Raw genomic sequence first — 11,552 nt, 5'->3', positions numbered from 1 at the left:
TAGGAAACCCTAGGATGGGATTAGGGTTGAACTAGTTTTGATACCAAATGACATCATAATTAGTTGTAAAATAGTGGAAAGTCAAAAATAAACTTTTATTAATATAGAAATCAGGTTACAACACGACTCAAATAGATATGTAATACAACATTAGTATAATCTCTAGTTAGGATTGTAGGAAGAGATCTGAAGGTTGTGGTGGTGTCGGCGGGGTGATAGGGAGAGATGGGGAAGGCTGGGTGGTTGTTTGGATAGTTTGGGATCATGTTTGGTTGGTTGTAGGTAAGCTGGACAGCAAGTTGTGGAAGGAGTGGAGGAGGAGGCGAAGTAGTGGAGGGATATGGGGGTGGTCAGCGACTAGGTGACGGGTAGGAGAAGGTTCGAGGGGAAGAAGTGGAGGAGATAGGAATGATACAAGACCATCTCGGAGCAGGATACAACCGGAGCACCATTTGTAGTCGGATACAACCTTAGCAAGAGGGAAAAATGTTCCACACAGGAGATTTGAGGACAAGAAAACCAGAACTCACTCCCCACACATAGAGGACGGCAATTTATATCCTCCTACTTCTACACAAAAGGAAGGCCGGTGGGAAAGCAAGAAGAATCCAGAAAAAAACTTTTCCCAGAAGAAGACGAGTGTGGCAAATATGTGAAGCAGCTCCCTAGATCGCGAGAGTTTCTGATCAGCCTTCTGCCTTTGAATGGGATCGCGATCCCGTCCTGCCTTCTGCTCTCGTAAAATGCCGCGGGGTTTCTGGCTCCGCAGAATATAAGCGCCTCATTTCGAGGGCGCATTCAGCGCCTGCACTCGGGTGCTGCTTTCAACGCCCGCGTCATTGATGCTTGCATGTTTTAGGCAAACTCGTGCTGAAGCTTGTGGTTCATAGGAATGTTAAGAAAAAGCCAAGGCTCTAATAATATGATAAGAATTTGGTGGAATTTTATTTTTACTTTATTCCAATATTTGTCTATTATTTTTACAATCCTAAAAGAACTTCTAATATGACAACATTCAAAATTAAGTCAAATAATTATTACGAAATGATTACAATTATTTGTGTTTTGATGAGGTGGTAGTACTAATCAAATGATGTTAATAAGGTGGAGGTCTTTGGCGAAACTTTAATGTAAATGAAATTAATGGATGTCGAATTAAGAGTGTAACTGAGCCAAGTTGACTTGTGAGCTATGTTGATAAATGGCTCATGAGCTAAACCCAATCGGCTAATAAGCCAAGTTTGATCCAAACTTTGGCGAAACTTTAATGTAAATGAAATTAATGGAGGTGGAATTAAGAGTGTAACTGAGCCAAGTTGACTTTTGAGCTATGTTGATAAATGGCTCATGAGCTAAATCCAATCGGCTAATAAGCCAAGTTTGATCCAACGTTGTCTTTGCTCATTAACTCATGAGCTGAATTGTGTAAAAATTATTAATAGAAAATATGCATAAAATATAGTAGAATTCATGTGCTTATGTGGAAAATTGTTAAAATATTTAACTTCAATATTTTTTTTACATTAAGTTATTTTTTTATTCTAAATTTTAATTCTCTTTATCATTTTAGTATATCAATTATTCAAGTCAAAATTATTTTTTCATTTTTATAATAAGGCATGTTACGAGAAGATTCGAACTCATAGAATTGAGTTCGAGGACACACTGGATTAATTAATTAAACTCAAAGCTCATGCTAAGTGTGGTTCGAGCTTGGCTAAAATCATTTACATCCATAGGCGGAATTGATTGAGGTAATATTGATGGAGATTGTTTTTTTTCACATCTACAATCCTAAAACTTATCAAAAGGAACTATTGAGATATTCAATGTTGTAACCCCTTCAACTCAATTCTGCATTTTCGTTACATCATTTCATTGTTATTAGCTATTATTGGGCCAGCCAAATGTACCTTTTTTTTATACTTTTTTGGTTGTTACTCTTTGATTTAAATGAAATTTTATGCAGGAAAATTATGATCTTCTATTTGGAATCATCAATGGAAAGTTGGGTTTTAAAGATGGTAAACCTGTTGCGGCTTGCATCTTATATAGATGTCTTCTCCATTGGAGAGCGTTTGAGGCCGAGAGGACTGCTATTTTTGACAGCATAATTGAGGCAATCAATAATGTTCTTCAGGTCATATTTTTCTGGCACTTGTTTTTCTATGATATAACATGGTTTCACTTAAACTAACTAAAATTACTACAATAACAAGCAAGGGAATCTCATTTTTCTCCGCATAAACTTCAGGTTGAAAGGGAGAATGAAAATATTTTGCCATACTGGTTATCAAATACGTCTGCCCTTCTATGTCTCCTACAAAGAAATTTAAGGTCAAATGTTTTTCTAAAGACTCCTAATCGTCGCTCTTCTGGATCAACAGGCTTAAGTGGTAGGATGGCTCAGGTGAGTTTGATTGTTGGAAACAAGAATATAGTTTATTAATCTTGCCTTTTTTATACTGCAAAAAACTTGGCTGGCTGTTATATACAAAAAATAAATTGTAATTTTTGTCCCTTTTTGCCCCTGTTTACTTTTTTTGGGCTCTAGTTTGTATATTTATTTTAGTTTAAATAATAAGGTATACTCACTATGCCCCTTCATTAACCTTTTACAGGTTTTAAGATCTCCGTTGAAACTCATGGGTTCTGAAGAGGGAACTTCACACATTGATGCCAAGTATCCTGCTTTACTATTTAAGCAACAATTGGCTGCTTGTTTAGAGAAGATTTTCGGAATGATTAGGGATAACTTTAAAAGAGAGTTATCACCACTTTTGTCTCAATGCATTCAGGTAAGTGCAATGGATATAAAAAAACCTAAACTTCCACCAAATTACAGCTGAAAAAATTAAATGTAACTACATCTGCAGTTTGCAATTCGAACATTTACTTCTAAGCTATATTCCCTGAGATTGTTACAAATGTTTCACTAATTGGAGGACCTCTGAGAGACATAGTTATAATATATGTATATTATTTGGCTAAAATGATTAAAAATTTATTTTTTCTCCAGCGAAATAATGAAGAATAAGAATAAAATAATGTTGTATTTGAAAGGAATCAATAGCAATACGCTTAGTGGTGACAAATAACTTAATGCAGATTTTGTTTTTTTCATATTTTAATCCAGAAGTTTTCCTGCCTTTCTATTGTTCTGTGAGCATCTTGATCTTAAGATGATGAACAAAAAGACTAGAACCTATTGTCCTTGAGGTTGTCTGCTAATCTTGAGGCTCTTTCAGCGATTATTGTTACCTCGTGAGATTGCACTATTGTTATTGTATGTGTTAGTTGTTTTCGTTTTCTTTTTTTTTTTTTAATTTTGTAATGAAAATCCACGAGCATTTATTGCTTCCTGTTCCATTCATATTTTCTTAGGCTGGGTTTGTGCTGCCTTGTTTAGTACAAGTATTCTACAAGGAGACCTTGTCATACGCCTTGTTTAATACAAGCATTCTACAAGGAGATTCTGTTTTCATCTTGCTATTATAGAGATATTCTACTAGAAGATCTTGTCACATGCCTGATCAAAGATAACTTTCTGAAGCTTGGGCATCTCTTTCTCTACCACCTTAACCTTCTGCATTTCTATTGTGTGGGGCAGTGGCTTTGGAGGATGTTGGCCTTAGCTGTGTATGAGTCAATTCAAACCAACCACTCTGTCACGACCTTAAACTTTTTAAAAGAAAGTTTTATTCATCCCGGGGAAAATTTTTGAAAAATAGATTCTACATGTTTAAACTTGATTAAATTTATCTTTATTGTAAAATGATTATTATATTTGATTTGTTTTGGCAGGATTGGATTTGTTCATTTTTATTATATATTAGGATTCATAGCTGCCTGTATTTCGTTTTTTTTCAAATATTACTGGTTTTAATAACGTTGCCTTTAAGATTGTATTGAATTATCTATGATGAATTAAATGTTGAATTCTCTTGCTCAGTCACATGCATCTTCTTTCTCCTCCAATCAGGGATATGTCTTTTACTCACTTGGTTTTGTGCTTGTCTGTTCTATTCTTGTTGGATTAGTTGTTAACTCAGCATATCTCCCTATCTGTTTGCTTAAAATATTCTTACACATATCTCAATTCCATTGGAAAACTCTTAAAACCTCCATGTAGAGTGTATTTAGGGGGAGGGATGAGAGTATAATATAGAATACGGACTTATCACTATTATTGTTTGTTGGATATTCTCCTCTTAATTGATTAAGAGAGAGAGGTGGCCTTTTTACCTTAGATAGAGGGCAGCCTTGCTCATTTTAACACGGGAGTGGCCTCCTCAGAATTGGTGTCCTCTTTATGTCCTTCTTGTGTTTTCTACCCTCATTTTTTATTATAATAGATGTTGATGTAGGATCTATGAGATTTTTATGATGAAGGAAGTAACATAATTATTTCTCCTTTGCGGTGGTGGGAAAAAATGTTTTCAAGATTTTAGAAAGATTTAAAGCTAAAATTTTTACGCTTAAAAGAGTAGAGTTTTCTTGGAGGTCGGGTTGAACTCCAAATCATAGGCTTGGGATGTTAAGGAACTAATGGTAGTGCTATTATAGGTTTTTTATTAGTGATTAAGGAGTTGTGAGTTTTTCTAATCTTATTGCTTATAATATGAAGTTGTCTATCTATATTAGGCATTTGACCATGATATCTCAGTGTTAATGGAAAGTTGAGGTAGAAGAGTTTTGAATGGGTTGTAGCTAACTTGGCCCTGAAGGAGGCTATGATTTAGGGTTGATCGAGCCTTCGTGGAGGAGAGAAATTGTGTTGTGGGAGAGAAATAGGAGTGGGAAAGATCACTAAGAACTCATTAAAGCCTTAAATGATCAGCCACCAAGCCTTTCCACTTGAAATCGTACTAGCAAAAGAACTGTTTATTCAATGAAATAAAAGGTGCAAAGTAAAGTTTTAGTTATATGTCTTTTCTAAGCTTGTCCAAGTTTGGAAAGCCTTGTGAGCCAATTAATTGCTATTAAATGGATTGATAACTTGTCTAATACAAATGAAAAGAAAATAATCAAAATATTGCAAAACATAAAGTATTCATAAGCTTGAAAATTCATCCGTACGATAAAAACAAGTAGTGGTTTTGAAATGAAATAAATTTTAAAAATCTTCGCCAACTTAATTTGTGTTACCAACCTCCCCATCAAAGAACCTCAAATTAAACTTTTTCTCGTTTTTCAATGTGTTGTGCATGATAAATAATCTAAATATTAATGGATTGTCTTGACATATATTTTTGTTCTGGTGCCTTTGTATTATTGTTGCATCATATGTCCTATGCTCTATTTTTTTCCCTTCATTATAAATAGTCGTTTAACCATGCATCTCAGTTGGTGGCTAATAGCTCAATTTTGACCAATAATTTTTTTTAGAAAAGTGTTAAAATGGTTAATTGGCTCTTTTATAGGGTCATTTTAGTCACAAATTTATAAAAATATCAATTTAATTCTCAAACTCGTTAATTATGAGTTGAATTAGTCTTAGGAGAGGATTATTTTAGCTCTAATTAAAAGAATTTGGGAATTAATTTAATTCTTTTATAGACTGGGGTTAACCCCATGTAAATAGTTAGGAATTGTCACGACTCAGCCAGGAGCTTGGAATATTAAGGCGGGAACGGACGGTCGGACGGAGGAAGAACTATCTAAATAGTTTTATTTCTTAATTAATAGCATTTAAATCATAAAGGTCATTCTATTTCACAAAACTTTAATTTATAATAGTTCCTTCATATTTAAAACTTTTACAACTAGTAGTAAAATAAAAACTAAATTGAAATGTTGGCCTCTTTGATGTTTGTATGCATAATCTTTAATTTTAGCTCTATTCTAAAGAATTCCCTATTGAAAAATGTTAGAAGCTGAAGGTATGAGTTAAACTACTTAGTGGGTAAAACATTTCTAAATTACAATAATTCACATTTTAAAAATATTTTATATAAAGATAGTGAATAGTAAAAATAAGACAGTAAAGAAATCAATTTTATTGTTACTTGTATTTATTATAACTAAAATATTTGTCGGTGAAAGTTTGTTTAAATGTAAACTAAAATTATACATTTCAAAATATCTTTTAAAACCCACTAAAAAGATAGGCAATCATTTTCATTTTCATTTTTGTTTTAATTTCATTTTCAATATTTATTTTACGTGCACGAATATATTAATTCCCTAGCTTGTTCCATATTGTAGTGACACCACATATGCATATGCATACATTATGTTTTATTTATTCTTTTATCCAATATTTGTTTTAATTAATTAATCATTGGAAGAACGTGATATTTTCTTTTTTAAAGGAAAATACTAAAAATATTTCAAGTTTGCATTTTAAAATAGTGTATTGAAATAATTAGAACATTTACATGTGTTTTCTTAAATAAAGGAATTATTGTAAAATAAATATGTTTACCCTTTTGTTTAGTACAGTCCATTGTCTTTTTTTCTCATTCAATTTTTTTATTACCTATAATAACACATTTGATTTGATTAGTTCCTATGATTCTTGTCCTCCTTTCATGTTAATTGTAATTTTATTATTATATTATTATTATTTAGATACATCTATTTGCTCTTTATTTAATTACTTAGTTAGTTGTTACTTATATGAAATATATTGTTGTTGATAGTAATAGAGCACAATTAAATCAATTAACTTTCAAATTTTCGATTAAGTGACTCCTAAATTTCTTTTCGCATGCTTTGATATCGGAGTTAACCCAAACCACAACTCAAAACGATATAATTTTATTGATGATTTTGAAGGAAAGTATAACACGGACACTTGGACGAAAACAACACAACATGTGAATGGTAATATAAGAATAGCGACTTAACAAATACTAAAATAAGCCCTACGAAGAGTAGGAATAGTCCTGATTCGAGTTGGGTGGAACTTATGGCTCTGTCGCAAGGTTGGGGAGGTGTTATCGGCGGCTAGGAGGATGTTGGAGTGTCGGGAGGGAGCTATTGGTACGATTGTTGGCTGTGAAGGGTGTCGGTTGGCACTAAAATTGCGGCAACTAACGAGGAGGCATTGAAAGGGACTGCAGCGTCCCTTGTAGGAGGGGCAGTCGGCCAATAGCACTGGAAAGAGCAGGAGAAGGGGGTCGGGCTGGCTGCAGGATGGAACTTGGAGGATGGCAACGGAGGAGGCGACGCCAGGAGAAGGGGTTGACGCGGAGATACACATCATCTTGGTGGGATACAGTCATAGCACCCCGCTACCGAAGAATACGGCCCTCAAATAGAGGGAAAACACCAAGACAGTTCTTTGAAATCAGAAATCAAACAAGTTCATTAGGCTTGAGAATAAACATTTTAAATAGGGAGGAAAGAAGACAGCCTTGGAAGGAAGGAGGAGAAGAAATGAAAAGGATTTAAAGGGACGAACAAAGGCTATGAGGAGGAAGGTGTGCGAGAATGGCTAGGAGCTGTGGATTTAGGGCACGAGGAAGAAAGGATCGCAGAAACAGTGAGGAGCAGAATCACGAGAGAAAAAGAAGGAATTAACAGGTCGATCCGATCCAGCGGGGGTGGAAGGACCGGCTTGCTCCCTGCTGCACCGGTTTCATGCGCAGATGCAGGGAGCGAGATTGCGCGTCACACGTCATGCTTGAATTAAAAGCAATTAAATTAATCTTCTGAATGTAAGGTTCTTCAACTTTTTGTTTATGTTTAGCACAATTTAATTAGAAATATAGCAATTAAGTAATTAAATTGAGCTTCATACCTGGAAGTTTCCTTCTTTGTTTTTTGATTTTAACTTCCAAATCAAAAACCCTAACATAATTTTATAAAATTCAATGTTTTCAGTTGAAATTTTGTTTGAAGTTTCAATCAAATTAACTATGACTCAATTTCTTTACCAAAATGAAATTAAAAAAATGATTAAATAGAAACTCAAAGTTGCAATTCATCATTTCTTACATAAGGACGACAAATCCCCCATATTCTTGTTGTTGAATAGTAGCCTTGCGTCTAGGGCACACAAAAACTCGCTTTGGTGTTTCTCGAGTGCAGAAAGCCTCTCATGATTGCGAGAGATGCTTGCAATTTCTTCTTCTCTTTCCTTTGTTTGCATGTCTTTCTTGCTTGCTCTCATCTTCTCTCCCTCACTGTTAATCGTAGACACATGAGGGAAGCTCATGTTTGAGCCGCTCTACACGCCTGTGTAAAGGTTTGCTCGCAGAGTTGCCGTTGAATATTCTCTTTCCTACCTTGTAGATCACTAGCCTCCTCAATTTTTGACATTCGAACTACTCGACATGAAGATATGTTAACGTGATTGCCACTTCTTCCCTTCACTGTCTCTCGCACTCTTGCACTCGCTTTATTCTTGCAGAATTAAGGAAATGGCATTGTGCCTTTGATTAAGGCTTTCGAGGGTGGTGGGAGATCTCGATTGACACCTGATATGCGGGTGTCTTAAGCAAGCAATTCATTTTTTATAGTAAATAAAAATAAAAAAGAATGATTAATATAATCTCTCATAAAACTTTTATCCTCCAAATTTAATGTATGATAAAATAATTCATATATACTCTGAAAAATTATGAAATATTTGATCTCATTTCCTTTTCCTCACAAATGGCATCTTGTTATTGTTGTTTCACATCATAATCTTTAATTCTTTTTGGTTCTTCTACAAATCTCACATCTGATTTTATCTCTATAGAGTTTGTGACAAGCTTTATAGTCTCATTAGCAATATATTTTGAAGGAAATATGAAATACATGCACTCTGTTCATGTGTTGGTAAGGAAAGTCTTTAAGTCACTTTCTCAATCTTCTCCAAAATTTCATACGAACCAACATATCATGGGCTTAACTTTTATACATTTCAATCATTTAACATCCTTCATAGGACCAACCTTCAAAAAGACATTTTCTTACTTCAAATTTCATTGGTTGGTACTTTTAGCATCATAATATTTTTTGTCTATCCTGAACAACTCAGTTTATCACAAATCAATCGAATTTTCTCAATATTTTTATTAGCTAACTAAGCGCCAATTATCTTTTTTTCATCAATTTCTACCCAAAAAAGAGATGTTATATATTTTTATCCATAAATGGCTTCATGCGGGGTCGTGCCAATACTAGTTTGGAAGCTATTATTGTAGGTAAATTCTATTAAGGGGATATGTATTTCTTAGTTTTCAACATAATTAAGCACACAAAATCTAAGTAGATCTTTAAATATTTGAATCATTATTTTTTATTGACCATATGTTTTGGGATGAAACGTTGTAGTGAACATTAATTGTGTACTCAAAGCCTCTTAAAATTTTTTCCATAGTCTAGATATAAATTTATTGTCTTTATTTGAAATAATTGACTTGGGGACTCTATGCGATGATACAATTTCTTCTCAATAATTTCTAGCCAACAATAATTGACTATGGGACTCAATAAGTTATGTCTAATAAACAAAATATGGCCAGACTTGGTAATGCTATCATTAATCATTCATATAGCATCATGATCTTGCTTTGATCTTGGTAGCCCAATCATAAAATCCATAGCAATGCCTTCCCACTGTCATTTTGCGATAGAGATTGGTTGCAATAGGTCACTAAACTTTTAATGTTCAATCTTAATAATCTAACAAGTAGAACAACTTGTCACGAACTCTATTGCACCGCTTCAATCTTATCCACTAAAACAAGTCTTTAAGCTTCTTGTACATTATGTTGCTTCCTAGATGTATTGTATATTTCAAATAATGTGCTTCAAGCAAGGTTTTTGCCGCAAATCATTCACATCAGGGATATAAATTCTATTATGATATTTCAATAATTTTTTCTTTATTAATCTCACACTTTTTCGCTTGACCTGCATTCATTTGGTATAAAATTTTCTCAAATTCAGCATCCTATGGTAAGACATCTTGTATCATGTCCTTTAAAGTTGATAGAATGAGCATTTGATTCAATAATATAAAATTTTCATAATTTGGTGTGACTACTGATAACCACAAACATTTCATATCTTTAATTAGTTCTTCTTGTTGTGAAATTACTTTGTTTGTTGTACCACCGCTTTTAATATTATTTTTAAAATTGAAAATATGCCTAAGTTGTGGAGGAAGAGTATTTTGGTCCCCATTTATAGAATAAAAGAGATGCATAAGAGTGTGCAAATTATAGAGGAATTAAATTGATGTGTGATACTTTAAAAGTTTGGGAGAGGGTAATTGAACATAGGATAAGACGTATTACAAAGATTTGTCATAATCAGTTTGGATTTATGTCGGGTGGGTCTACCATGGAAGCTATACAATTTTTGAGAGGCTTGATGGAGAAGTACAAAGAGAATAAAGAAGATCTACATATGATTTTTATTGATTTAGAAAAATATTACGATAAGGTTCCAAAAGATATCCTTTGGAGAGTTCTATAGAAGAAAGGTGTTGATATGACTTATATTCAAGTCATTAAAGATATGTATACTAGAGTTGTTGTGTTTGAATAGGAGTATTGACCAAATATTTTTAATTTCCGTTGGATTACATAAAGGATCGGCTTTAAGCCCATATCTAATTGCTTTAGTTTTGGATGCTCTTATTGGACATTTACAGAAGAATGTACCTTGGTGTATATTTTCATTGATGATATACTTCTTGTTGATAAGACTAAAGAAGAAGCTCAAGCAAAATTTGAATTATGGAGTTCTACATTGGAGTTAAATGCCTTCATTTGCGTAGAACTAAAACTGAATACATGGAATGTAATTTTATTAGTAGTAGCTCTAGTGGCAGAGTTGTAACTATGGGGGATCAAATTATTAAAAGGTTTGAATGCTTGAGTGGTAATACTATTGAATTTTTCTTTAAGCTTCTATCACGGATGATCATACTCAGACAACAGCTTCTCTCAGACATTATACGAGACCCATCAGGGAAAATGATTGAGAAGGTATCAAGCATCCTTAAAGTGTTCAATCCCTCAGTTCTCACGAAGTCTTTAGAATAAAGGAATATGATGCTTTGGTATCAAATAAAATTTTGACAAATTTATTTTGGATCGATACAATACTTATAATAAACAAAATATAAAGTCTAGTATAAATTGAAGATTTGGTTGATACATTGAAATAAAGAAATACTTTACATGACGCCATGTGTTTCTTTTGCTTCATACTGAGTCAATGCACTCGAGGCTATACATCTTACCGCATCTGACCCTGAGATGGAGTTGATCCTGTCGACTCAACTGGTCGTTGTTTGTCAGAACCTGGCTAGGGAGGTGGAGGACTAGCTTTGGTATCAATTGGGAGACTTTGATCCAAGGTAGGGTAGAATTTCGCCATGTGTCCTTACCGATGACACCAAAAATAGATGTTGGTGCTTGAGAGGCATTCCTCTATGAGTCATTCCTCTATAAGTCTTTCCACACTTAGCACAAGTCGTAACACTGTTACTACTGTACTCCTGCCATTTATCATTATCATTATCATCAGTGTGGAAAGGAATTGTCAAGACTTAACCAACTAGGTTATCTGCTCATATTTGGATCTCTCATCTACCTTTCTTT

At 33.8% G+C, this 11,552-nt stretch overlaps 1 protein-coding gene across 1 annotated transcript in view; it reads left to right on the top strand.

Annotated features, from left to right (window-relative positions):
• Positions 1-11,552, top strand: part of LOC110018388 (protein OPAQUE1-like) — an 87,812-nt gene that overhangs the window by 68,136 nt on the left and 8,124 nt on the right. The window contains exons 13-15 of the mRNA XM_020715688.1: positions 1,970-2,140; positions 2,255-2,410; positions 2,622-2,798. Coding sequence (XP_020571347.1) covers positions 1,970-2,140; positions 2,255-2,410; positions 2,622-2,798 — 504 coding nt within the window. The remainder of the gene's footprint in view (positions 1-1,969; positions 2,141-2,254; positions 2,411-2,621; positions 2,799-11,552) is intronic.

Source organism: Phalaenopsis equestris, unplaced genomic scaffold (genome assembly GCF_001263595.1).
Source record: "Phalaenopsis equestris unplaced genomic scaffold, ASM126359v1 Scaffold000021, whole genome shotgun sequence".
NCBI lineage: Eukaryota > Viridiplantae > Streptophyta > Magnoliopsida > Asparagales > Orchidaceae > Phalaenopsis > Phalaenopsis equestris.
Note: the sequence above shows the minus strand (reverse complement) of the source record. Positions and strands in the feature narration are given on the sequence as shown.